This window comes from Camelina sativa, chromosome 15, assembly GCF_000633955.1.
Source record: "Camelina sativa cultivar DH55 chromosome 15, Cs, whole genome shotgun sequence".
Lineage (NCBI taxonomy): Eukaryota > Viridiplantae > Streptophyta > Magnoliopsida > Brassicales > Brassicaceae > Camelina > Camelina sativa.
The window spans coordinates 2,208,075-2,234,817 of NC_025699.1; the positions used below are offsets into that span (position 1 = coordinate 2,208,075).

At 36.0% G+C, this 26,743-nt stretch overlaps 5 protein-coding genes, 2 long non-coding RNA genes and 1 other non-coding gene across 9 annotated transcripts; 5 read left to right on the forward strand and 3 right to left on the reverse strand.

The window, feature by feature from the left end:
- LOC104744735 (probable alkaline/neutral invertase A, chloroplastic) lies at positions 1,865 to 4,572 on the reverse strand. The gene is made up of 6 exons (XM_010465833.2): positions 3,762 to 4,572; positions 3,490 to 3,649; positions 3,106 to 3,317; positions 2,518 to 3,017; positions 2,357 to 2,405; positions 1,865 to 2,271 (listed from the first exon to the last, which is right to left on the reverse strand). The coding sequence occupies exons 1-6, from the start codon at positions 4,419 to 4,421 to the stop codon at positions 1,945 to 1,947; spliced, it is 1,908 nt and encodes a 635-aa protein (XP_010464135.1). The 5' UTR covers positions 4,422 to 4,572; the 3' UTR covers positions 1,865 to 1,944.
- Positions 2,767 to 3,837, forward strand: LOC104744734. Its single transcript, XR_760674.2, has 4 exons — positions 2,767 to 2,858; positions 2,975 to 3,213; positions 3,465 to 3,573; positions 3,745 to 3,837. It is a non-coding gene; the product is annotated as an uncharacterized LOC104744734 (long non-coding RNA).
- LOC104744737 (myosin heavy chain, cardiac muscle isoform-like) lies at positions 5,095 to 7,502 on the forward strand. The gene is made up of 6 exons (XM_010465834.2): positions 5,095 to 5,493; positions 5,671 to 5,922; positions 6,094 to 6,201; positions 6,582 to 7,046; positions 7,134 to 7,235; positions 7,335 to 7,502. Exons 2-6 carry the CDS (start codon positions 5,755 to 5,757, stop codon positions 7,500 to 7,502), a joined length of 1,011 nt encoding a protein of 336 aa, XP_010464136.1. The 5' UTR covers positions 5,095 to 5,493; positions 5,671 to 5,754.
- On the forward strand, positions 7,727 to 7,800 carry TRNAI-UAU. The gene has a single exon. It is a non-coding gene; the product is annotated as a tRNA-Ile (tRNA).
- On the forward strand, positions 9,142 to 12,294 carry LOC104744738 (shaggy-related protein kinase gamma). The gene is made up of 12 exons (XM_010465835.1): positions 9,142 to 9,342; positions 9,776 to 10,001; positions 10,086 to 10,178; positions 10,271 to 10,330; positions 10,413 to 10,685; positions 10,772 to 10,903; positions 10,992 to 11,132; positions 11,227 to 11,277; positions 11,373 to 11,468; positions 11,557 to 11,640; positions 11,736 to 11,838; positions 11,968 to 12,294. The coding sequence occupies exons 2-12, from the start codon at positions 9,885 to 9,887 to the stop codon at positions 12,048 to 12,050; spliced, it is 1,233 nt and encodes a 410-aa protein (XP_010464137.1). The 5' UTR covers positions 9,142 to 9,342; positions 9,776 to 9,884; the 3' UTR covers positions 12,051 to 12,294.
- Positions 14,473 to 15,837, reverse strand: LOC104748034. The gene is made up of 4 exons (XR_002035589.1): positions 15,727 to 15,837; positions 15,258 to 15,595; positions 14,973 to 15,145; positions 14,473 to 14,553 (listed from the first exon to the last, which is right to left on the reverse strand). It is a non-coding gene; the product is annotated as an uncharacterized LOC104748034 (long non-coding RNA).
- LOC104744739 lies at positions 16,744 to 20,154 on the reverse strand. Of its 2 annotated transcripts, none has more exons than XM_010465838.2 (3): positions 20,001 to 20,154; positions 18,997 to 19,343; positions 16,744 to 18,908 (listed from the first exon to the last, which is right to left on the reverse strand). In XM_010465838.2, exons 2-3 carry the CDS (start codon positions 19,338 to 19,340, stop codon positions 16,910 to 16,912), a joined length of 2,343 nt encoding a protein of 780 aa, XP_010464140.1. In that variant the 5' UTR covers positions 19,341 to 19,343; positions 20,001 to 20,154; the 3' UTR covers positions 16,744 to 16,909. The 2 variants fall into 2 exon arrangements, with proteins under 2 accessions (XP_010464140.1, XP_010464138.1); XM_010465836.2 differs by having other exon boundaries at positions 18,997 to 19,353.
- On the forward strand, positions 24,596 to 25,267 carry LOC104744740. The gene has a single exon (XM_010465839.2). It carries the CDS (start codon positions 24,700 to 24,702, stop codon positions 24,973 to 24,975), a length of 276 nt encoding a protein of 91 aa, XP_010464141.1. The 5' UTR covers positions 24,596 to 24,699; the 3' UTR covers positions 24,976 to 25,267.

Here is a 26,743-nt window from a genome sequence, read left to right on the forward strand (position 1 = left end):
CTTTGATTCGTTGTATAGCTCTAGGATTTGTTGTTCTTTGTTTCATTCTTTGCTTTTGATGTCCGATAGTTGGGTTTGGTTTCATTCTTTGCTTATGTTGGGTTTGGTTTCATTCGTTGGGTTTGGTTTCATTCTTTGCTTATGTTGTCCGATTAGAACTAAGTATCCTTTGGTTTCATTGTTTGCCTTTGATGTCTGATAGTTATAATTAGAACTAAGTATGTGTTGTTACTTATTAGAACTAAGTATGTCTTGTTCTTTGTTTCATTCTTTGCTTTTGATGTCCGATAGTTGTAGTTAGAACTAAGTATGTGTTGTTACTTGTTAGAACTAAGTATGTGTTGTTACTTGTTAGAACTAAGTATGTCTTGTTCTTGGTTTCATTCTTTGCTTTTGATGTCTGTTGTAGTTAGAACTAAGTATGTGTTGGGTTTGGTTTCATTGTTTGCTTTTGATGTCCGATAGTGTTAGTCTTTAGACTTGTACTGATCTATGCTTTTGTTTGTACTGTTAGTGTTAGTCTTTAGACTTGTACTGATCTATGCTTTTGTTTGTACTGTTAGTGTTAGTCTTTAGACTTGGACTGATCTTTGCTTTTGTTTGTACTGTTAGTGTTAGTCTTTAGACTTGGACTGATCTTTTTCACTTGTTGTTTTTAACAGATGTCTCATGACTCTGGGGAAGAGAACATTGACCCGGTTCTACAAGAAGAGATTGATGATGGTCCGACAGCTTCTCCAGTTGGTGGGAAGAGACGACGAACTCAGGCTACAACTTCTACTATACCGTCTCAACCGAGGAAAAAGCCAGCTCATAGATCTCCGGTTTGGGAGCATTTTATTCAGCAAGCACATGATCAGGCCCTCGCCAACTGTCGGTACTGTGGTCAAGCTCTAGGATGTGACACAGTGATTCATGATCATATTCTATTTAGTTGTTGTTGTGTTGTGTTTGTTCGACATTGTTGGTTTATTGACAAGTTTCACTTAAAACCGAAATAACCGAACCTCCGAACCGAAATAACCGTGTCCGAACCGAACCGAACCGATCGATTAGTCGGTTAGATTCGGTAGAGTTTTCAGATTCCGAATAACCCGATAACCGAATAAACCGACCCGAATTAACCGAATAAACCGAATTCGCAGGCCTCAGGAGGCTGCTTAATTCGGCGTCGTTTGGTGGGAAATAGATCCACTCAGACACTCACTCAGTTATTTGACTTATAATGGGCCCAGCCCATTACCTCACTATTTTTGAGAAAATAAGATATTTTGTATTTACGCTCACAAGGTGTTTGTCAAAATTCCTGTCTGGGATTGGAATGTTTAATTCTGTTGTGTGTCCAAGTGGAAGGAAACGGTTTATGCATATGAGATGATCTCGGAGAAGAGTATCATGACCTGATCATGACATCAAATTATCCATGATTAATTGTTTTGGTGCTCTAAAAAGGAGCAAAGAATGGTGGTTGAATCTGCTTGTAACGTGTTCGACGAAATGCTCCTGAGAGTTTTGTTGGCATGAAAGTTGTATATGGATTTATGGCAGACGAGGGTTATGGCTCTTGGCTTTCTCCTAGTCCAGGAAAACAAACCTATAAATCGTGAGTTTTTTTTCGATATTGTATATTTCTCTTGACATTGATGACTTGGTTTAATAAATCCAGCTAAACTCTGGTTAGTTCTCGTTGGATTATCATTAGGTTTAGAGACAGGAATTTTGTTAGAGATTAAGTGCACTAAGTAATCACTCTTGTTTGTTGGTCAAGTTAGTAAGAACATGAACGTTGGTTTTTAGTTATGTTATGTTTCATCTGATTTCTTAGAAAACATATATATATATACACACCAGATGAGTTGTTGTACTATTAGTTTTGTTAACCTGTATAACATTTGTTGCAACAGGATTGTTTATATCCTAAGCCTGTTTATGGACAAAACCAATTTAGATAAGAATCTGAGACTTTGCTGCGGCTCGAGAGCATTTCTTCCGGCCTGCTTTGGTCAGAACGCAGACACAAGTCTCTAGAAGCTCAAGGTCTTCTTCCCAGAACAAGGAAGATGCTATTTCAGGATTTTGCAATAGTTGCTTTGAAGTTAAGAAGCCAGCAATTGTCCATGTCTGGTAGAGCCGGGACTGTTTTCCAATGAACTTCCCATTTCTTGTATCGTAGTACTCTGGCCACCGATCAGCTTGGAGCCTCTTCTCTGCCAAGGTAACTGCTTTCTCTGCTAATTCTGGTCTACCCATCTTGATGCATGCCAGTGTGAACTAACAAAAATTTTAACACATGTGAATTAATGTACAGCACGAGCAGATATATATATATGTAGTCTGATTAAAAACTCATGCTTACTTGCCAAAGAAGTGTTGGCCATGACCCGCCATTGTGGTAAGACCAAGGCCTACAGAACATATAAAGGAAGTCTGGTCCATCATTTAAAACGTATATGCAGATATAATTATTGTATACTACTTCAGAAAAAAGTATCAATATCGGAACAGAGAAGAACTCACGTGTTCTTTGGGTCACTCCCGGTTATTATATGCCACTCTGAAGATTCCAAAGCCGGGTAACATATCTTAAGCGGCATATGACCAACGAGATCGTCCCATTTCTCTTCAATCAAATTTAATATAGCTTGGTTCTGTTTTGGTGTTCCTAATGAGGAGATGATTGACAAGAGGTTTCCCAAGGTGAAGAACCTGAAATCCATGTGAGCAGGCTGGAGGTTTCCTATCAGGAATCCACAGTCAGAGCTTTCAGGAACCCAATCCATTAGCCACGGAGAAACCTGCTCTGGGTAGATATTGAACTTATTAGTGGCATCCATAGAGTACTCCTCTGTCTTGTAACGGTAAATCTCATTGATTTTGTTTTTGTCAACCCAATAGTTTTCTCTAATGTGAAAAGATAAAGCGCTGAGCCTGTTGCTAATTGTCTTTATTATGTTTTTGGAGCTGTCATTTACAGTTAGCATCTCACGAGAAGACCGTAGAGCGGAGTAAAACAAAGCCTGTGAGATCAACAGAATCATCATGCCATGTTAGTCAAACTTTTCTTTTTGAGAATTATAATCAAGATGAACTTATATGTGTGATTACTTGGATCTCAAGAGGGTGACCGTGGATACCCATTCGTCGATCTATCATGCAAGAGCCATCAGTGACCAACAGTGTGGGAAACATATCAAATCCGTCAGCTAAACACAGGTTCGCAATCATCTTTATCCCTGTCTGCACATCTATCCTCTCTTGCAGTGAGTAATCCCCTGTGATTTTCCCGTATGCCCTCAACAATATTATCCACCATAAACCTGAAAATTTTCTATTTAGACCAGCATGTGTGAATCAAACTGTTCAATTATTATGTTGCCAAACTGAAAGAATCAACAATTATTTATGCTTTGTTACCACGAATCAACAATTCAATCCATTCTTACTCTATTTATGGGAAAATGCAGATTGAAGAAGCTGCAAAGTACTGACCAGAATCAACAGGAGCAACACGACCTATAGCTGCTTCGCCAAAATCTGGATCCAAAACCTCTTCGAACTTGTCCTCTTCGAGAGGTAAAGTTCTGACTTTGAAACTCGCAGGCATCAATCCTTGTCCTGGACTATAACAGTCAACTGTTTTCTCCCAACTCTGGAATCACAACACACATAACAAAACTAAGGTTCATATATTTGATTTGAATGCAAACTCTTCGCTATTAAACAACATTTTCTGTTTTTTTTCAGGGAATGAGCATCAATACCTGCAACTGCAGTGTGTGAAGAAGGAAATTTCGAACAATTTCGCTTTCTCCCTTCAGCAGAAAAGCAAGAGCCGAAGGTACAAAATCTCTAATAAAGACCTGATCATAGTTTGATGGCAGTGTGTCTGTTGGATCTTTAGCAGCCATCGTTCCTACAGGGGAATCGCAATATGTCACTACAGAGTCCCTCAGCAATCTCCATGCCTCTTCCTCGGATTCATTGCTCTTAATACCCTCGTAACAATCTCCGTTTACCCTTTTGTCATCTCCATTGATCACCTCTTCATCTTTCTCATCTCCCTTTAACCTCTCCAGATCTAAAGGCTTCACATTTAAGCCGTTCTTGGTGTGTATTTTACCCACGGTCGGGTCATTCGCGCAGGTGGTGGAAGCAGAGAGACTTCTTGCCTCAGAAACAACCTGAGCTGTAGTAACAGAGCTCTGCCTGTCGGTACAAAATGGTACAGCATTTGTGGGTGTGAGGATTCTGTTTGATTCCGGATTCTTGTTTTGGTTTACGCAGCTTGAGAACCGAGAAGGATACGATCGAAACGCAGGGTCTCGGATGTATTTAGATGGAGAGATTCTTGTAAAAGCACGGAGAATGCATTGTGAAGGTATCATCATCGTTGAGTTTCCAAGAAAAGTGATGGCATTCATAATCAGGATCCAATTACCTAATTAGATTAAAAAAAGGCTTCTTTTGTGTTCGTTATTTATCTGAAAATTTTGTGATTCCTCAAAATGGGAAAATCTGTATTAGGAAGAAAAAATGTTTGTGGAATTTGGAACTAGTTTACCGCTATTTTGATCGCATCAAGCATTAAGGTTTCTATTAATACACCAAACTTCATTTTCGAAAATTCCTATTTGTGTACAAGTCAAAAATATTAAAGATTTGCTTGCTTAATGTGTGTTTACCCTTTGTTTAATCTAGTTTAAAGTATGTGTAACTTTAGATGCAACGTTAGTACCGGACACGTGACAGAGATCCAACTAAATAAAACACAATCACAAGGATCATTACGGCGTTTTGGTAAAAAATGACAAGAGAACAGGTTCGGTTTTTTGTGTTTATCTAACTCCGAACCAAAGAAGACCACTTGTAAAGGCCACGTGAGACAGTCCGAACCTTAAAAGTGAGTTTTCCCGTCCACCTTCTCTCGTTCCCCATCCACACATGTCCCTTAATCATAGCTTTAGCTCTACCAAATTATAATAAAATAATTTAGTAACATTTTTTTTTCTTGTCACACACTCACACTCACACTCACATCCCCCCCATTGTTTATGTTGTAATTATGAAGTATTTTTTGGGTTAATGATCCACATATTATTCTTCTTTGCTATATAGTTTGAAAGATGCGAATTTGGAGAATATACATATAACTGCATTAATGATTTGTTGTACGTCCCTAGACTGTAGTTGAGTAGTTGTGTTTGCCGAGGATTTTGGAGGGAAAGTTTGATTTTTGAAGTTCAAAGTTACCTTTTTTCTCAGTTTCTCTCTCTCTCTATAGCCAAATTCATTTATTCTGATTTCATTTGGATAGCTGTCTGTTTACTTCTCTTTCCTTATTCTCTCTCTCTCCTCTGTTCTTGTAGATATAGAAACTGAGAAATTAGTTTTTTAGATTCATCATTCATGCCATAATCAGAGAGATCTGATCTGATCTGATCTGTAGACTTGTTGAAAAAACGCAGAAAACACTCTTTATTTCTCACAGATAAGGTAAAGTCACAATCTTTGTTTTTTGATTTTTTATTACTTACTACAATTATTTTGTAATTGTGAAATACACTCTTCATTTATTTTCCTGTATTAATGGTCAACTACCATGTTCACATGCACCACAAAAAAGGAAATAAAAAACTAATTTTTATTTTTCTTTCTTCTTCTCTGTTTCAGAGTTTTGAGATTTGTGATTATGTGCATGTAAGAGCTGAAACAAATCATCAAGGTGTAGTAGTCATTGGATGAGAACTTAATCGAATGTCTTGTTCTGACAAAACGACGGTGGATCCACTTTTGAGAGATTTAAATGAGAAGAAAGAGAGTTTCCGGCGGAATGTGGTGTCTTTGGCGGCGGAGCTGAAGCAAGTGAGGGGTCGTTTGGTTTCTCAAGAACAGTCCTTTCTTAAAGAAACCATAACTAGAAAAGTGAGTACCTTTTCTTTTAAATGAATCATTTATTCTATGATTGATTTGATTCTCTTCCTTTTTTCTTCATGTAATTTAATGGTGGGGTCAAATCTCAATTTCTGAGTTTTAAAATAATTGGATCAGGTAGAAATGATTTGGTTTTTCTTTTGGTTTGTTTGTTTTTTTCAGGAAGCAGAGAAAAGAGGGAAGAATATGGAAATGGAGATGTCTAAATTGCAGAAGAGATTGGAAGAAAGGAATTGTCAGCTTGAAGCTTCTGCATCTGCTGCTGACAAGGTTTTACTCCCAAATTTGCTTCCCTTTCTTAGTATGATCCAAAGGTTTCATCTTTGTGGTCTTTGTGTTATTTCTTGAAACTTGATCTGTTCTTCAAAGAGTTATTTGAGTGGTTTTAGAATCCTATCAAGATTAAGAAGAGAGCTTTTGAGACATATCTTCACATGGTTTGGCTCTTTATATTTGTTATTAGGATGTAATATATATGATACGAGTTTGTTGGTTTGGCAAAGAATATGATATTTTCAGTGTGATCCATTTGTGTATTAGTGATCTAAGCTTAAGGTTGCATTGTTCCATCTTTGCATTTATGTTCTTGTAATGACATATACTCTTGGTTGGACTAACTGATTATACAATCTTTGTTGTTGAGAAAATAGTTTATCAAAGAGCTGGAGGAATTTAGATCAAAGCTTGACGCAACTAAGCAAACTGCAGAGGCTAGTGCTGATTGTGCTCAATCTACACATATCCAATGCTCAATGCTTAAAAAACAACTTGACGACAAGACACGTTCTCTCAGAGAACACGAAGACCGTATGACTCAGCTCAGTCATCAGCTTGATGATCTACAGAGAGATTTAAGCCTAAGAGAGTGCTCAGAAAAGCAACTTAGAGAAGAAGTTATGAGAATCGAGCGTGAAGTTAGAGAGACCATTGCAAAGGCTGGGATAAGTGGCATAGACTGCGAGCTCCGGAAACTTCTAGAAGATATCTCTCCAATGAAATTTGAGACGATGAATAGACTAGTTGAGGTAAAAGACGGAGAGATTACAAAACTGAAAGATGAGATAAGGCTAATGTCAGGTCACTGGAAACATAAGACTAAGGAACTCGAATCTCAGGTGCGTCCATGTTTTGCCTTTATTACATTTGTGTATATTCTATCTAAATTCTGAGTGTAAGTTTCATTCTTTTAAAACAATTAACAGCTGGAGAAACAGAGAAGAACTGATCAAGATTTGAAGAAGAAAGTACTGAAACTAGAGTTCTGTCTACAAGAAACACGAAGCCAGACAAGAAAGCTGCAGAGGGTAAGTAGTCTATAAGTCCATAGTTTAAAACATTCGTGTAGCTTCTTGCTTTGGATCAAAAGGGTTCTTATTTTTGTTGTGTGTGTGAATGAAACACAGAAAGGAGAAAGAAGGGACATGGAGATCAAAGAGATAAGAGATCTGATGTCGGAGAAACAAGAGCTTAATGAGTCTTCTTGGGATAAACAGAAGTTTTGGGACAATCCAGGGTTCAAGATCGTTGTATCAATGTCTATGTTGATGTTAGTGGTAGTCTCCAAGAGATGACTTTGTCTTTTTTTTTTTGGTATTGTATAAATTTAGTTGGAGATAATTAATGGAAATCTAACTAATGTATTAATTGATGTGTATGTGGTAGTAAAAAGTAAAAACAGGCTTCCGTTTAACAAAACTGCGTTGCCCTTTATTTCTTACTTAGTTACTTTGTTCTTTCTCTGTTTTGACTTTTTAATGTTACTATAATAATATTTACGGTTAACTTATGACAACAAGCTTCCGTAGCTCAGTTGGTTAGAGCGTTGGTCTTATGAGCCGAAGGTCGCGGGTTCGAGCCCCGCCGGAAGCATATTTTTTTAATTTCTTAAGGCCCATTAAGAAACCCAATTCATAAATAAAAACTGGCCCATGAAAATTTTCAAATGGTTTATTTTGTTTTTTCTTGCCTCTCCGACACGTTCGACACGTGGCCCCGGTTCAGCCTGTAATCACTCTTTGGAATATTCCGATATATATCCCATAAATATATATATATGCGTGTATGTATGTATGCATATAAGCAAGTAAAATACAAAATTGCCCATACTTTGTCGTTTTCGCACCGTCCCCACTTCTCACAGCTTTGTCCAAATATTCAAAATACTCCAAAATAATTAAATTATTCGGTTGTTTCTTTCGACTATATTTAACAAGTAGTAAATTATTACTACTAATATACATAATAATAAATTAGGCTGGAAATGTCATTATATTTATGGCTGTTGGTTGTTGAACTAGATACTCATAATTTTATAGCAGACAATTGTATGACATCAATGAACTAATTATTGGACCTATGTAAGAAGCTGTTCTTTTTAACAAAAGCACAGATTAGAAAGAAACAAAAAAAAAACTGCAAAATAATGATATACTTTATAGAGCAGATTAGTCCATTTAGCTTAGCAACTTTGACAATATGAGTTTGACTAGTTTTAAATCTAAAGTTGGGGAGAAAAAATGGTTCTCAGAATAGAGCTACTAAAATAAATCCATATAGTATTTATATGTGCCGGTACTTATAGTATCAAAGTTAATGAATTAGTTAAACATACTACATATTTTTGTTAATACTTATGTCACTTTCAACCTAAGACCACTTCCATTGTATTTCTCTATTTTTTTCTCTAAAATAGAGTAACTTAAAAATAGAGCATTAGTTTCTTCCAATGTATTACTCTATTTTTATCTCTATAATAGATTTAGTGTAAAAAAATAGAGGTGAGAATAGAATTGCTCTATATATAGAGCAATCCTATTATTTTCTCTATTTTAGATAAAATATAAAATAGGATTGGAGCAAATGTTGCTATATAATAGAGATTTGACTCTAAAATAGAGTAGGGTTGGAGATGCACTAAAACAACTTCGAGATAAAAAAAAAAAAAAAGAGCAGAGAAAATAAACGTTTAAAGTATTAAGGGTATAATAATTTAATAAATATATGATGAATAAAGAGGGGCCAAAGTTTGAATGGTCAAAACTCAGAAAAGAGGAAAAAACAAAAACCAATGTACTTTCAAACTCCCAATTTACTAACTCCGAAGACTCTCCACCTTTTTTTTTTTTTTTTTTTTTTTTTTTTTTTTAAATTTAATTTATAATTTGATGATATAATATGACTGTCACCAGCGCATTGTAGCATAGACAACACCATCTCATCAAATAAAAAAGAGCCAAAGCCCACAAAAAAAAATTATTCATTCGTCAGACCAACAAAAAGGGGGAGAAGAGAGAGAGAAGAGGGGGGGGGGGGGTTCATCATTCAATCAAAGCTTCGTTAATGGNTATCACTACTAATCATATCTTCTTGATTTATATTATCATTTTCCCCTTCTTTTTCTGGGTTTCCCGGGTACGTTTCAATCTATTTCTCTTTCTTTTTTGCGTTTTTGTTCTTAGATTTCTCTTTTAAAATTCTGGGTTCTTATAAAGTTTTCCAATTTCCACCAATAATTCATGGTAGATGTTTTTTTTAGATAGATCGGTTGAGATTTGGTTTTTTGACAAGATGAGATAGATTTCTATGTTATTCGTCCTTTTTTTTTAATTAGATTTTTCTTCATAGGTTTTCTCTTTTTTGGGGGGTGATAATTGTGTCCAATGTCTCGTTAAAAATCAAAACTTTGCATGTTGGTAGCTTCAAAGATGAGTCTTCTTTTGAGTATCGTCAAAATCTATGAAATTGCCTCCAATGGAACTGATTACCTTGTAACTGTTAATTACAGATATGGTTTATGAATAATCATGAGCTAACGATCACTTTGCTATATGGTTATCTCCTGCAGGGTTGAGCTTTTTTTTTTTTTGGTATCTGATTGAGATTTGAAGAGTGGTGACAGAAGAAGAATTCTTCATTTCTATACAAATTCTTCTGTGTTTATTTGTATCTTTGGGATGGCCTCCGTGGGCATAGACCCTAGTGCCGCGGTTAGAGATTCTTCTACTGGAAACGCTACTGATGTTGATAGATTACCTGACGAGATGAAAGACATGAAAATTCAAGATGATAAAGTAAGGACTTGATGCCATTTTTGCAGGTAGTTCTATGGTCTTTTTATTTTATTTTTCACTGACATATGTGTTAATGATCTCTAGGAAATGGAAGCTACAATCGTGAATGGCAATGTCACTGAGACTGGCCATATTATAGTAACTACTATAGGAGGAAGAAATGGCCAACCTAAACAGGTTTGTCTTCTGCAAAACCGATCCTTTATTAGTTGATTCGATAGGATTTTTCAGTAAGCTAAGTGAGTTTCCTTTGTATGTTTAAATTGCAGACAATCAGTTACATGGCGGAGCGAGTTGTTGGACACGGCTCTTTCGGTGTTGTGTTTCAAGTGAGTGTTAGTTTTTGTTCTTTCTTCTGAGTGTCAGCTTCTCTATGAAACTGTGTCTGACCAGCTTCTTTATTTTGTTCAGGCTAAATGTTTGGAAACAGGAGAAACTGTTGCGATAAAGAAAGTTCTGCAAGATCGGAGGTACAAGAACCGCGAGCTTCAAACAATGAGGCTACTTGACCATCCTAATGTTGTGGCTTTGAAACATTGCTTCTTCTCAACTACTGAAAAAGACGAGCTTTACCTCAACTTGGTTCTGGAATACGTTCCAGAGACTGTGCACCGCGTCATCAAGCACTACAACAAACTTAACCAACGAATGCCTCTCGTTTACGTCAAACTATACACATATCAGGTAGATTTAATATCCACAAAAGTGTGCTTACAATTTTACATGTCTTTGTGGAGATTTTGTTTAAAGAGTTTTTCTACGTTTTGCAGATTTTTAGGTCCTTATCCTACATTCACCGTTGTATCGGCGTGTGTCATCGTGACATAAAGCCTCAAAACTTGTTGGTAAATCCACACACTCATCAAGTGAAACTTTGCGATTTTGGAAGTGCGAAAGTATTGGTGAGTTTGATGAATCTATCACTCCAGGGGAACATTTTGAAGCAGTGAGGTTTATTCATTTATTGATCAATGGTGGTTCTTGAAACAGGTAAAAGGAGAACCAAACATATCATATATCTGCTCTAGGTATTACAGAGCACCCGAGCTCATTTTTGGAGCCACAGAGTATACTACGGCCATTGATGTCTGGTCTGCAGGATGTGTTCTCGCAGAGCTTCTTCTCGGACAGGTAAAAAACTGTTGTCAAATCTCAAATCAAACATCTTTGTTCTGGTTAAAACGTTACTCCGTGGTTGACCAATCTGTTCTTTTGTTCATATCAGCCATTGTTCCCGGGTGAGAGCGGTGTTGATCAACTTGTAGAGATAATAAAGGTACTACCTTTCTTCTGATTTCACTCTAATAACTGTGCCAGGTTACACCTATTCAATGTATAATGATATACTTCATGTATTGATGAATTGAGTAGGTTTTGGGAACACCAACAAGAGAGGAAATCAAATGCATGAACCCCAATTATACAGAGTTCAAATTTCCTCAGATTAAAGCTCATCCATGGCATAAGGTTTGTATGTTCACATTACATGTCAAAGTTCACATGTTTTGTCTTCTTTAATTAGCTGTTAATTGCAACATTTTTCATCATAATCCAGATTTTCCACAAACGAATGCCTCCAGAAGCTGTTGATTTAGTCTCAAGGCTTCTTCAATACTCTCCCAATCTTCGTTGTGCTGCTGTGAGTATTTTTCTAAGTCATCTCATCTCACCTTCATTTATTCTGCAAAATCTTTTGTTTCTTTGTCTGATTTGTTGTATGATGTTGCCAACTAGCTCGATACATTGGTCCACCCATTCTTTGACGAGCTAAGAGATCCAAATGCGCGATTACCCAACGGTCGTTTCCTTCCACCGCTCTTCAACTTCAAGCCTCATGGTACTACCACAACTTCCTTATTTTCAAATTGTCAAATGTTGGCCTTCAAAAAGTAACTAAGCAGCTCAAAGAATCATAAAAATGAGACTTGAACTCGTGTTAATTTGTTGCATCTGTTGTGTGAAACAGAGCTTAAAGGTGTGCCTGTGGAGATGGTGGCTAAGTTAGTTCCAGAACATGCGAGGAAGCAATGTCCGTGGCTCGGTTTGTGATTTGTGTGCTATTACCTGCAAACACGAAAACTAGAGCAAAAAGCAGTCTGAGAAATTCATCTCTACTCGTCTCTCTCCTTCTCTGTATTATTATTATGATCATATCTCAATCTGATGATTTAGTAACCCTTTGTTTGTTGTAATGAGTAGAGAAAGAGCGAATCATTTGTGGGGGGTTATGATATTTGTATAAGCCAACAAAAAAAAGATATATTTTTATGAGAGTTTGGTGTTTTCTGTCGCACTCTTACCAAATATCAATAACAGAAGTAGGCGAGAAACACCGATTCAATGTGGGATGATTGCGAGTCAAACACAAGAGCAACACGATTGAGGTGAAGAAACAAAGAACCTAAACAAAGATCAAAAGAAGATAAACTGCAGCAGAAGTAAATAGACTAAAGCCAAGACTGAAACTGTAGAATTTTTGTTTTTTTCTTCTAATTCTTTCTCCTTCATCCCCAAGCTTCATTTGTCCCCTTCAAGCCATTCTCAGTAGCTCTTCTTTCTTCTCCATTCCAAAAGCGGTTCACTTAATGAGTGAGAGAGACTTTCAGCATGTGCAAGAAGACTTGAGTTTTTGTAGACTACAGATCTTAATTTAAACGTTTGATTAGACGATGACAGACCAACTGTGGTAGGTTTTGTCTTTTGTGGCCATTGTATTATTGCAAGACATCTCAGATGATGACAGGCCTACTGTGGCCATTATACTTGAGAGTTCACAACTTGGGAATTTTATAAAGAACTAGCATTTGGCCCGCGCTACGCGCGGTAGTTAGATTAAAGTCTATTTAGGATTTTTTGTTTATATTATTTCTTGGTTATGTAAATTCATCTTTGCATCTGTTTTTGTAGTTGATTTATTTGCTTATGTTGTTTAGTTGGATATTTTTTTAAAATAGGTTTTGCATTAAATATAATTTAGTGCGCTGTTTATTTTTCAAAAATTGGGATCATCATGTGTGTGCTGTTTATCTTTCAAAAATTGGGATCATCATGTGTGTGTTTTTAATGTTTTTTTAAAAAATTATAATGAGAAGTTAACATTGTGTAGTAAAAGTTATTATTTCGCTGTAGTTGTTAGTTTTGCTTAAATTATAATTATTTGTCATTTTGTGGTTGGATTGTTATTTGGTTTTTTTATATGTGGTTATGGGTTAGAGTTTTAATTATTTTCATATGTATTTAGTAAACCGTGGGAGTAGTTTTTTGTCAATGTTTTAGTGTTTGGAGTGAAAAAGGTTGTGGGTTTTACTAAAAAAAATAAATAAAATCAATAACTTACATTTTTGTTTTTTTGCTATTATTTTGTGTTTCAGCCATTGGGTCCAAATTCTTTGTAAGGCTTAAAATGTGTTGGTCTATTGGATCATAATTGGTATGTTATTGAGTTAAGAATGGATTAGTTCTCTTTGAAAATATGATGTCCTCCTGAACGGGTAGCAGATGAGCAATGTTTGCGATCTAGAGGACAGTATGAGTATTAAACCTATTACTTTGATGCTCATAATCCTTTTTTCAGTCATCCCTTTCATCGATCCATAATTTGTTTTTTTCTGTTTGCGTATTTGGGTGATTTCCTGCTCGCTTCGCATCTGTAGGGAATATTTGGTTATCCCCTTGTTGATTTTGTTAAATGTAAGTATTAACTGGTGTGCAAATTTGTTTATATGAAAATGTGTTGTCTTCCTTTGATTTCCTAATTAAGTTGTGAGTTGTTTTGTGTTCTTAATTGTAATTTTTTTCCAATTGTCCCCAGAATTGTGTTTTGGGATAAATTATTTTTTGTGTTTATGTTGATGTTATTTTATACAGTCCGGATTGTTGTTTTTTGGCTCGGTTTTCATTTTCATAAAATTTAGTGTTATGGTTATCTAATTGAGGCACTCGTAGTTTACTAAAGGTTTGTGCATCTCTTACCTTCTTTTGTCTTTGGTGATGGTTGTGTCAACTGCTGCCAAATAATGTTAATTGAGTTCTAGCAGAAAAAGGGGTGATAAATAAAAACAATTTTAAAAGCATCCATAAATTTTCCGTCTTTCCTGGCAAGGGCAAAGAATTACAACAATGAAAAAGAAAATAGCATTGCATGGTTAACCAAATAAAAAAGATGATCATGAGGTGGGCACATGGTACTGCACAAAACCTTAGTTATGGAACACTGAGCTTAAAAATCTTAAGAATTTAGTAAATAATCACCTTGAGGAGAAAAGGAAGGACAAGTTTCACACCATATGCAGATAGTTGAGACATCATAGCTCGAGCAGCACATTCTGCTGCTTCACGAACTGCTCCAGCTTGGTCAGAGAACAACACCAGAAGTAAGGGTAACATCTTTATCACATACCTAAACTAAAAGAATGTATATTACCAAGTTGCAATATTTACTTTTGGCATATTTATCATTAGAAAGTTCTCTTACGATTCAAATAATTTTCCAAGCTTCTCGCAGAGACATTCAAATGCAAGAAGTGCTCCTTCACGCCGTTTCGCAGAATTTCTGCAGCCAAAACACAAACAACACAGCATAAGTGAAGTAAGGGTAATAGTGAACTTCTACATATTATAGATGTTATACAAAAAGACAAAGCATCAATGACATAAGAAATAACCAGCAACTAATTAGCCCACTTCATTGGAATATTGACTTGCAAGGCAGCCTTTCTATTTGAATATAAATCGATTATGTCAATAGTGTATTACTAAAGAGAATAAACAGAAGAGCTAATGAATCAAAATGGACGGACTATATGCAGAAGATGTTTGGTCCCTCAATATTATAGTGAACAGCTACATAACCTCAGAAAAATATAAATTAAAATACCAAAACACAAGCTTGAACGGCATCACAAGCAAACATGCACTCCTAAAACACCGATACCATATAAATATAAAGTTAAAAGAATGCATAAGAAATACCTGTCAATAAGTGCCTCTTGCAAAGTGACTATAAGACCATATTTCTTCAAGCTAGAAATTCCAAAGCCCATAATTACTCCCGCAAGACCAAAAGCTGCCCCTCTACGCTCACCATATTTATCACTCTTCATTAGCTTATCCAAGAGCCTTGAAAAAAGGGCAGGGGCATCCTCCTAACAAAGCATCAGAGATTAACGAAAACAGAATGAAATACTACCCATGCCAAAGCCATTAGGTATAGCAAAAAATGTTTAGGTAAGATCTCAAAATTTGTAGGAAACACACCTGCTTTGATAGCACAAGTGGAGAAAGGCATGTTGAGACTGCACGTTGCACACTTATTTTTTATGTTGTATACCAACTGCTTAGCTGTTTAATTGATCCTCTGTAAGTGTTGCTTGTGTTGCCCTGCTTTGATTTGGTTATTCTTTTTTGATTTTGTATAGCCGAGTTTTTCTATGATGTAGTTGTCCCTCAAGGTAAAGACCTCTTTGCATAGAACTCTTTACAAAGCCATGGAGGTTCATCACTGTCGCTGCTATATTCGCAAGCCCAAGTGTCTCGATATCCTGTCTGAACCTAACTCCTGCTGACAAGCCATGACCTCCAATGGCAATTGGCACCTGCACACACACATCATGTACAAATTTCACCACTTCTGGTAACAAAACTTCTCATGCTTAATATTTATACTCAGTAGCAACTTCCACATTCTGGTCATAGCCCAAATTGTTTCAGTATTGCTAGAACTTACTGGTTTCAGGGTGGGAGAGGTGAGAATCTGAAGCTTCCCTTCCTTATCAAGAGCAGGCTTGCCGGATTTGTCTCTTTTGACCATGTCCTCAGCATTTCCGTGATCAGCAGTAACAACATATATCCCTCCTACCTGTTCTATGGCATCAAGGATTGTCTGCAAACCAGAGATCAAAAACTCAGTTGAGTCATACCTACTAAGAACGGTTTTTAAACATTCCTATGCCACAAATTTGATTGAAACCATACCCTCACAGCAAAATCAGCAGCTTCACAGGCAACAATAGCTGCGTCAATATCACCAGTATGACCCACCATGTCTCCATTTGACAGGTTAACACGCACCTAAAAATTCACTCACAACAAATTCAGAAGCCGAAATTTTTAGTGGGTTGAGACAATATGACAAGAGAATACACCTTACCTGGTCAAACTTGCCACTAAGGATAGCATCCCTTGCTTTCTCGGCAATATCCATCGCTTTCATCTTTGGCTGGACATTGAATGATATTCCAATATCACTTGGAATCTCAACGTACTCTTCTAACTTTTCACTAAAATATCCAGAGCGGTTGCCATTCCAAAAGAAGGTGACATGGCCAAACTTCACAGTCTCACTGTTTCAGTGAAATAAATTTTCAATGTCAGTTACCATTAACTATATAATCTCATAAAAAAAACACAGGTAGAGAAAGACAGGGATGACAGTGAAAAGGTGTGGAGAGACGCTTCAGGTCGCCCAATGGGGGTTGCGGAGAGTTGAGTTACGTGGAGAGGGTTTTAATTTAGCTGGCAAACAAAAAAGTCTAGATTGGGCTTTTAAAGAGATATGGGCCAAACAAATAAGAAGTGTTTAATAGGTTATGTCGAAAATTAAGAAACAAATAGGAACTGCACTGTCAAAAATTTGACCTCATTAAATAGAGGGAGTGGCTGACGTGGCAGCACCAGAAATGAGTAAAAGGTAACTTTATATATATAGATTATATTGCTAATATATTTTTCTTTAGGGTCAAAATCAAGAATTATTTTCTATGAATTAAAAAATCCCTTGAATGGAAATGTTTAATGTAAAAAAAACTGCTTTCTTACAGATTGATCACTTTCAAGAGGTTGATGAAAGGTAAAAAAGAAAAAAGAAGTTAATAAAAAAAAAAACACAAAGTGAAGAGAATTCCAAAAAACTAGCATTCAAGAAGATATTCTTTACAAGTCGACTTGTTGTGACCAAGTCCCTTGCACCTACTACATTGCAGCTGCCGCTTCATCACTTCTTCCGCAGGCGTTTTCTTCTTTGGCGGCCTCCCTGGCGGTCGCCTTGTTGGTGGAGGCGTTACCGTCACTGCAGAACCTCCAGAACTCTCTCGACATATCTCTCCTTCTAATAACTGGACTGGATTTATCGACAGTGAATACATTGCCCTATAGTTCTCAACAGTAAAATATCTAGAACAGTAATCATATGGATTAAGTCCGAAAGAGTTGATAACCGCGAGCGCGTGGTGACACGGCAAACCTGTTAACTGCCACCCTTTGCAGCTACAGTCACACTGCTTCATGTTCACTAGCTCAAACGTCTCTCCACGGACATGGAACAAGTTGTTATCTGCGGGTGCTACCTGAACCGTTTGCGCTTTTACACTCTCCTTCTCTAGTTTCACTTCCATGGAAGGAGTCAATTTCCCATTGGCTTCGGTGGCACTGATCCGTCTCACGTGGATCAATCCCATGATTTTCCCACGGATCACATCGACCATTTGAGTTATTGGTAGATCATTGGCGTCGGAAGCCCAGCTAAAGAACGGTTCACCTGAGTGTGAAGTCATGTGGTTGTACCGAGCACCCGGGAAGTAAGCGTTGGCCCAGTGATCAGGCTGGCTCTTTTGCACAATCCAGTCATAAGCTTCCGGTGAGAGGCCTTTGATGTTCTCAACATGTCTTTCGAATGAATCAGGTCTCGGGGCATAAGCTGCAGAGTAAAAGTCGTCGACGATTAACCGCTTGATCTCATGAGAGAATGGTCCTTTCAAGTCTCTGATGAGCTCGTCTGTCAAATACCGCAAACAATACGCATGGAACGATTTGTCAAACACTTTTGGGATCGATTCCTGCAGATTCTTTTGTCTATCCGCAACGAAAGTTATCTGGCAAGTTATTTGGCAAGACGTGGATAGCCCAGATCTCAGCTGAAGCAAGAACCATTCCCAGTTATCATCTGTCTCCGCATCGACCACTGCGAAAGCCAGAGGAAACACTTCGTCGTCCCCATCCACAGAAGTAGCAGCTAATAAAGTCCCCTGATACTTCGATTTCAACGGCATACTGTCGAGAAACACAAGTGGTCGACACGCCTGGAGAAAACCAAAAACTGAGGCGTGAAACGAAACAAAAACACGGTGAAAACTTGAATCTTCCTTTGTCGTGAACGTAGCGAGACTCCCCGGATTGCTTTCCATTATCTTCTCGCAGAACAGTGGAAGCTGTTTGTAACCATCCTTGTAAGACCCTTGAAGCTGCTCTCTTGCAATCTCTTTACCACGCCATGCCTGAAAGTAATTCAGCTGAATCCCATACTCTTCCTTGATGTCACTGACAATGTCTTTCGGTTTATAGTTAGGAAAAACTTTCAGCTTCTCCTTGATAATGCTAGCAACCCAGCTTCTGCTCGTCTGAAGCCCATTAATCCCACCTGCACCTTCACAAGTATGTGTTGGATTCATTTTCTTGATACAGATCAGCTGAGTTGTTGATAGCCTTGAAGCATGGATCCTCCAAGGACAACCTTCGGCTTTACACTTAACTGTCACTCGGTGGCTATCGTTCTTTTTGTAGCGGAATCCAAACTGATTTGCAATGGCGTATTTCCGCAGCGCTTCACGGAACTCCGCAACGTTTTTAAACCTTTGACCCACTCCTGTGATTGTGTTCTGCCACTGCTGTGTTCTTGCCTTTGTGAGAATATCTCCTTTCGGATTCGGGACTTCAACAATCGCTGTCATCATATCGGATGGATTAATAACAATCTGTGCATCAGCAGCTCGGTCCATGACTTGCTCCATAGTTACAGCGGGAGGAGCTGAGACTGAGATTGAGATGGGAAGATCTTCTGGTCCCATGGTGTCATCTATCATGTCGTCCATAGGAACCGGGGGAATCGCTTCAGACAATGTTGTTCTGCTTGATCTGGAAGCATAGAGGAACCCTTGAAAACTTCCAAAAAAAACCAGCAAAGATAAGGCAAAATGATGATTAATGTGACGGCTTTGATTACCTGCTAGCCGGCATGTTTGAAAATTCAGGAGCAGCTTCTTCAGGTAAGAGATAGACATCAGCAGTGTTTGAGTTCTCGTGAAATTTGATCATTCGTTTCAAATCTTTATCGTTAGATATCGAGATGAGCGTCTTCTTGTTATCAGGGAGGAAGTATTTGAGAGAAACTGTCCTGACATCGCAATTAAACATCTCCCCAATTTCTGAGATAAAGTCTATGAAAGTCATCTGCTCGTCCACGTCTATTGCGTGAGCATCGCCGCCTTTGTACAGCAGTGATCCGCCTTTCTCTGTCTGAAATTCCCCACCAGACATACATATTGCTATGACCCGTTTCCCTGACATGTCCTGAAACAAGCTGAAGAAGAAAATCAAAACACAACCAAACTACCAAATCTCCTAATTTTGTTGGTTTCCTAAAGCTTTCCAATGTCACAAACCGAACACAGAGGAGGAATCGAACTCTGTAAATTACCTACACACAACAATCTAAGCTCTCAATTCTGATGGAAAACTATATAACAAGCATATCAAAATGATGAAAGCACATTCACTGATTCAACCATCAACCAATTTGGTTCCTGAAACTTTGAATCTACTGTAACTCATGAAAACCACAATCATCATCGAATTGCAATACATAAAACAGTGAGTGAGATTGAATTCAAAAAGGTTGGAAAATTTCGAGGAAAAGGTTTCAGCTTTATGAACCTATCTAAAATTCCAGAACAGCTAATCCTCGTAAACCTAAAAATTGATAATTGATAGCCTCAGGACACAGTTAGAAGAATCTGCCACCTAACAACGACATAGCAATAGTAACATTACATCGGAATAGAAGATAACGACGTCGAAGAATATTACTCAGGGTAAAATCACAGAATTTGCGCAAATTAACTAATTTGGGAAATTGGGAAGGAAGAACCCTAAAGCCAATTTTTTATTTGTTGTTGTTGTCTGGGTTAGTAATATAACTTATAATAAGAATGAGAGAGATCGAATTACCTCAAAATTGCGGAGAACGAAGAAACCCTAATCCTAAATTGAAGTGTGTTTTATGATCTGATGATTCTCGGAAGTAGTTCACGACAAGGAAGAGGGAAGAGCCTGACGTGAGACGACCTTTGGTTTTTTTTTTTCTTCTTCTTTTGCATTTATTTTTTTTTCCTCACATTAAAAATACAATAAATTTTAATAATAAGTGTTAAAAAGATAATAATAAATTAATAAGTGTAGTTTTGACCCAAAAAAAAAAACAAAAATTAATAAGTGTAGATTTGAGTTGCTATTGGTAAATTATTTTTCTTATTTTACTGAAAAAACTTATTGAAAAATTAAAAGATAAATTTATTAGAAAATTAATTTTCTTTATTTTATTATATAAGATAAATTTAAATTTGATCAGCATTGCAAAAAAATAATAATAATAATAATAGCAAAGAAATATGTCAAATAATTATCTTTAGCCAGCAATGCAAAATTAAGTTAAAAATATCACCACATCCAAAATTCGAGTGTTTTTTTTTTTTGTAGTGTAATATTTAAGTTTTTTTTTAAATAAAAATGATTCTAGTTTTTAATTAGGTAAGACCCAAAACTTAAATACTTTAAATAAATATAACAAAACTGAAATAAGTCGAATTTGTGGAATGCCTAATTTAGTCCATAATGTTTTTTTGTAAATTAGTATCTAAGTTTAAGTTTTAAATATTTTAGTTTTTAATAAGTTAAAACCTCAAACTTAAATACTAAATAAACGTAACAAAATGGAAATAAATCGAATTTGTGGAATGTCTAAGGATTACAGCATCCAAAATTCAGTTAGTCCATAATTTTTTTTGTAATTTAGTATCTCAGTTTCATTTTTCATTTAATTTTTATATTGTAGGTTTAATATATAATATAAATATTTTATTTTTGTAAAGAGATGGAAAGAAAGAAAATTTACCTGGCTAAGGAATGGATGATTTAGGGGAAGGGAGACGATGAATATGATTGTTGAGCCACTTCCATCATGTGCTTTCTTAATTGTTGGACTCTTAACGTAATTGTAGCCACACACAAAGAGCAACAAAAAAAAGCTGTCCAGGATAGATGATATCTTCACTGCAAAAATAACAAAAGATGTATTATTGTAAACAAATTAATCATTAGAAACTTTAGAAACTATGAAGCGATTCCGAGAACCTATGAGCTAAACAAAAACGCATAGTAGAAAATTTCGAGGGAATATAGTTATCAGAGCTCTGAGCTCTGCTTACCATAAACGATTGTATATTAATGGCATTGAGAAGAAGAATACTCCTTAAAATTTCGTAGAAGCAAACAAGAGAAAGTTTCGTTATGCAAAAAGAACTGAAGCCAACAAAGATCGAAACAGAGTAAAGTAAAAAAAGTTACCTTTTTTTTTTAGAACAGATTGCTTCGATCAGATTAGTCGGAGGCGTAGGGTTAGATTACGAACAGAACACATTGAATTAAATTGCCTGATGATGATCGAAGTAATAGAAGAAGAACACGGAGACGTACGTAGGGTTAGATTACGAACAGAACACATTGAATTATATTTGATTGATGATGATCGAAAGTAGAAGAAGAAGATTAGGAGATGAAGAGCGATCGATGATGAGTCTCTTCTCTTAGCTTAATTTGCACTTTTTATCAAGGATAGTTGGAAAAAAGAAATATTATTTTGAACGTTGGAAAGTAACGGCTACAAATGGCTATTATGTAATAACGACGTTACGATTACTGTGTCTAATCCACTGTGGAGCTCTGTATCCCCCCCCACACACAAACGTGAGAGATTTAAGATTACTTTCATGGGCCTAGGGTCTGCTACAAGATCCAACTGTTTATATATAGCTCGTTAGTCATCCATCCCAAGCTCGTTAGACTTCCCTTACTTGATCAATACAAAAAGACAGATTTAAAGCAAAGGACTTGCTTCTGTCAATAGCAAACATGAGTCGCATTACGTCACGACCTTCTTGAGTCAGCAATCTATTACGTCACTCTTCCTTAAGAATGCAAACTACATGTCGTTTTTTTGAACTCCATCTCTTACGGACACTGCTTGCCGATTCTCCAAATTCATTCGTAACATCGTGCTATCTAAAGGCCAAATAACGTATCTCCCATGCTACTCGAAAGGAATGAATGGTTTACGATTTCACCAAACAAACAAAAAAACGGCAGAATCAGACCAGAAAGCGATATGTTTATATGGACTATGGATTCGTTTTATTTTTAGGGGTATAGTTTCTGCTATGGATTCGTTTCGTTTTTAAACAAAAATAATACTATTAATAATCATTCTAATTGATTACAGCTAAGATAACTCTCTCTATCATCTCAAAAACAATGCGACGACTTAACCAATAGAAAACATTAGTAATAAGAACAAAGGAAATAAATGTAGATGATTCTAGAAACAAGTTGGAGCTTTATTAATCTGTTGGCTATGGTTCCTGCGCTTACGTACTCTGATATTTCTATATAAGTTATTACTTAATTTGGTTCACGTGATGTAAAAGAATAGTTGAGTGGAGAATTTTTACCCTCGAACATAAGACATGTAACTTTGCTATTCGAATCGAATCTAGAAATTACTAACTCACACGTTTAACTAATTACTGTTACCTTCACATCTAGAAATTATGAATAACCTATTTGGACGATGACTCGATGAGACTGAGTCGTTCTATTTTGGGCTAACAAAATTAATCACATTTCATGTTAAAAGATCAATCGCATCATTTATATATATATATATATATATATATAGGGTATAGCCATCAGCCATGCAAGAATTTTGCTGGTCAAACTAGGCGATGAACTCTGATGGAGGTGGATTACCTAGCTGTGGGATTGCTGCTTATAGGTGAAAGATTACCAAAGAAGATTAGGATATATTTTAAGAAAAGAAGCATATTAGATATTAATCACTTCTAATTTTATATATAGCTTGTAGTTGTTGGATATATATTCTACAAAGAAGCAAGAAGAAACTCTTATATATTGTCGTGTATATTAAAATATCAAGTCGTTTTATTCTCCAACAGATTCTTTTTCACTTCTCCTTTTGACTGTGTGCATCCGCCCCACCATATTAGAGAATTCATTATACTTAAAAAATCTATATAGTATTTGATTTTGGCGTTTTGATATGCAATTTACTGTAGCCATCTTCTCATCCTCATTCTAATGTGAAACGGATTATTATTAGCTCCCTCGTTTAATAAGTTCAGCATATATTATTGTAACAAACTACAACGCCTAACTTTATTTTCCACAATACACATATAATGCGTACGTATATTTTAAGTTTAGATATTGCTATTGGATCGGAGTTTGGAAAGATACAAAAAAAAAAAAAAAAAAAAAAAAAAAAAAAAAAAAATAAAACNCATCCTTAAGCATAAATTGGAAATTCAAGTATTATAAGACGATCTTCGTGAATTTGAACCCCTAACGTTTGAGGGGTGGTGATTTGAGAGGGGTTTTTGAGATAATTCACATTCTTAATGACATAAATAACTTATTTGCCACTCATTATTCTTCGGCTAAAACAATAAAAGAATATAATTAGGGTTAACTAGTGTTAATATGAGAAGTGTTTTGGAAAATAAATAAAGTGGCCGTAGTTAGGCAAGAGTTGCTAAAATTGGTAAGGAACGGAGAGAAAGGAGAAGAAAGTGAGAGTATGTTTGAAACTGATAGAAAAGAAAATTCCATTTTAACTAAAACAAATAATAAAACAACGTTTAATTAGAAAAAGATTTGGTTCCAAAAAGAACTCTATAAAAAGGAGGTTGAAGAAAGTGAGAAAGAAAATGCCAAACAAAACAGAGAACTTGGACGCCTAACCAATGCTTTTTGTTTTGGTGTCAATTGAAAACAACACATTACATGAATTTCTTTTGCTAAAGCAAAACCTTCGAGCACCATGTGATTGTGTCACCAGTTCACGTGTTTTAATCCGTGCCGTTAATATCCCCGACGGCCCGACTACTATTACTTTTGTATGCGTTATGACTTATGAGCTTGAGTCTATATAAAACTTAACGTTCAATGTTCATTCAAATAGTCAATTAGTCATATACTATAAGAAATATTGAAAATAAAAATAAATCTTGAGTCACTATTCAAAACTCTCTGAGGAAAAACAAATGCAAACGATTGAGGAGTCGTAATAGAAAGTTCTAGTTCTTGATATAATTTTGAGAAAGAGCTGCATGATTTTAGATAAAATAATAGAGCCACACCAAAATCAAAAGCGAACCAAACTTCGAACATATATATTATATCAAACTCTCTTTCATTAACTTTATTTTATAAATTCTTTGTCTGTATTAATTTATTCTTATAAAATAATGTGCCAGATTAATTTGCAGTGATTATAGTATAAACTTAATTTAACTTGGCGTGTATTATTGTGCATAACATGTATAATAATATATGCTGTCATCTCTTACTATTCTTAACATTTTGGAACGTTCGGTTTATTATATTATTGGTTCACTCGTTAATATTTTGGTGGGTCATATTCCTTATAAATACATGCGCAAACCCACCTCTCCACTTAAGACACCAACACATCAAAACAACTTCTAATAAATAAACAAATCTCTGTCGTCTCTTTTTTTTTGGGTGTATCTTCGTGTTCTTGTTTCTGTCACAAATTCTTCAAGAACGAATAGTAATGGGAGGAAACAAGAGATCACAAAGCAGCAAGAGGTTCTCTCTCTTTAGCTTCTTCAAATCACGAAGATCTCACAACAGAGTGGAAGTGGACGCTTCTTGGGACGACGTCGTTTACACTCGCAAAGCAATGGCTAGTGATGAAGACAAACGTCATTGGGTCGCTGAACCAGGTATCGACCGTAAAGCTTCTGCCTTCATCGCCAAGTTTCATGCCACTCGTGTCTCTGAGTCCGAGCGTCAGACAGTCTCTCCTTACCGATCCGACAAGGCATGATGATGGATTAAGGATGAGTATGATAATCAATGGCTGATTCACTTCTCTGTAAATTGTCTTTCTCTTTTTCTATGTCCTTGTTATAATTCGTTGATTGTGTCCTAAAATGAAGCTTCTCATTCTTTTGCTCTTTTCTCATCTTCTAGCTAGTTCTATCATATGGGGTGTTTTTTGGTTGTGATTCTGTCGGTTAATAACTCAAAGTCATCAGATTCGTCTTTGTATAGTTCCTGCTCGTTGTAAAATCGTCATAATTTAAAATGAATAGAAAAGAATAAAGATTACTACTGAATCCTCATAAATTTGTTTTAAAATGTGCCTATATTATAAGAGTAACAAAGCTTTCTGGATTAGTCAAAATTAATTCCCTTCGTAAATATTTAATGAAGTGATTTAATGTCACGTTTTTCCTACCATGATGACAGAAACAAAAAAAAATGGAGTGAATAAGACTATATTTTGGCTTGCAAACACCAAAATTTACGTTGTGTTTTGTTCGAATTCTCACATATAGACAACAAATTGAACCAAATCTAATATATAGATCAAGTCAGTCATGGTCAAACTGGTTTGAAATTAGAAAACCTATAAACTTTCATATAATAATCAAAGTCAAAACGACGTAACTTTGATTAATCCGACCCATCCGAAATAATAATTAATGAGATGATCTCAATTGCAATGGTTCTAGTTAACGAGTGTATGGGTTTTTAATACAGTACTAATATCCTAGCAAAAAAAGTTCGATCACTGAACGAGATCCGTTCAATATAAAATAACTAAAAGACAAAGATTTGAAGACAGCTATTAGAATCAAACAACTTTATATGATTGATATTATTTGCATGGAGGGGAGGTCCTTGTTTAGTTCCTGCTCTCAGATAATGCAGCAGTTGTTGTACAAAAGGTACATTTACGAGTACTTTTATTCTTCTCTTTATTTCTTCCTTCGCCTTTGAGCCTTTCCTTGGTTCATATATATACTCTTTACTTTTACTGCCAAGTGCCAATTATTACCCCAAAATATTCCCTTGAATTCAAATTTAATGGTTGTAAGTCTAGTGATCTCTTGGGGAGTTAGTGGTGCCTGCATAACTCATGATTTGTGAGTGTGTCAGTCTACGAGATTCGACCACCGCGAATAATAAAATAACAATCACTCACAAAACATAGAACGAAAAGAAACAATTAAAACTAACAAGGCCGCTTAATACTTTCTTGACGCAGCCACATTTTGGTGATTAATGCATATATAATTCATATATACGTTAAAGACCATTGATACCATCATACCTAACTAATGGTTCGTAATTTTCGAAGAGTGAATAAAATGATGACAAACAAACAAAAAAGGTGGACAATAGTAGCCTCAGTTTCTGTTCACGAAAAGAGGAATTCATAGTTAGAATCATGAAAAGGTGTGATTGGAGTACTACTATATATGCATAATCTTTGGAAGACTCATTAATGGCTAGTACTCATCGGTCTCAAATAGTTGACTATTTAGAGAAATGACTACCATCTATTTGCACCCCACATGTAACTCCACTCCCGAATTTGTTCAACCCAAGGATCAAGTTGCACCCCAAAATAACACACAAGGACCACTTGAATAGTTGAATTCATAGAGAAAGTTGGTTTTGAGAAGTATTTGAAATTCAAATTTCTTTGAAGTATCATTTTTTCTTTTCATAAAGAAACCTACTTTTTTTTCATCTAAAAAGCAATGCCATTAATTCTTTTTGGTTCAACTGTTTATTCTGATTGA

Coding starts and splice junctions, on each gene's coding strand:
- LOC104744737 (XM_010465834.2), top strand. CDS start 5,755: ATGTCTTGTTCTGACAAAACGACGGTGGATCCACTTTTGAGAGATTTA. Junction 5,923..6,093: donor AAGAAACCATAACTAGAAAA/GTGAGTACCTTT, acceptor TGTTTTTTTCAG/GAAGCAGAGAAAAGAGGGAA. Junction 6,202..6,581: donor CTGCATCTGCTGCTGACAAG/GTTTTACTCCCA, acceptor TTGAGAAAATAG/TTTATCAAAGAGCTGGAGGA.
- LOC104744735 (XM_010465833.2), bottom strand. CDS start 4,421: ATGAATGCCATCACTTTTCTTGGAAACTCAACGATGATGATACCTTCA. Junction 3,318..3,489: donor TGTTGCTCCTGTTGATTCTG/GTCAGTACTTTG, acceptor GAAAATTTTCAG/GTTTATGGTGGATAATATTG. Junction 2,272..2,356: donor GGCCAACACTTCTTTGGCAA/GTAAGCATGAGT, acceptor AATTTTTGTTAG/TTCACACTGGCATGCATCAA.
- LOC104744740 (XM_010465839.2), top strand. CDS start 24,700: ATGGGAGGAAACAAGAGATCACAAAGCAGCAAGAGGTTCTCTCTCTTT.
- LOC104744738 (XM_010465835.1), top strand. CDS start 9,885: ATGGCCTCCGTGGGCATAGACCCTAGTGCCGCGGTTAGAGATTCTTCT. Junction 10,179..10,270: donor GAAATGGCCAACCTAAACAG/GTTTGTCTTCTG, acceptor TTTAAATTGCAG/ACAATCAGTTACATGGCGGA. Junction 11,133..11,226: donor CAGAGCTTCTTCTCGGACAG/GTAAAAAACTGT, acceptor TGTTCATATCAG/CCATTGTTCCCGGGTGAGAG.
- LOC104744739 (XM_010465838.2), bottom strand. CDS start 19,340: ATGTCAGGGAAACGGGTCATAGCAATATGTATGTCTGGTGGGGAATTT. Junction 18,909..18,996: donor TCAAACATGCCGGCTAGCAG/GTAATCAAAGCC, acceptor CTATGCTTCCAG/ATCAAGCAGAACAACATTGT.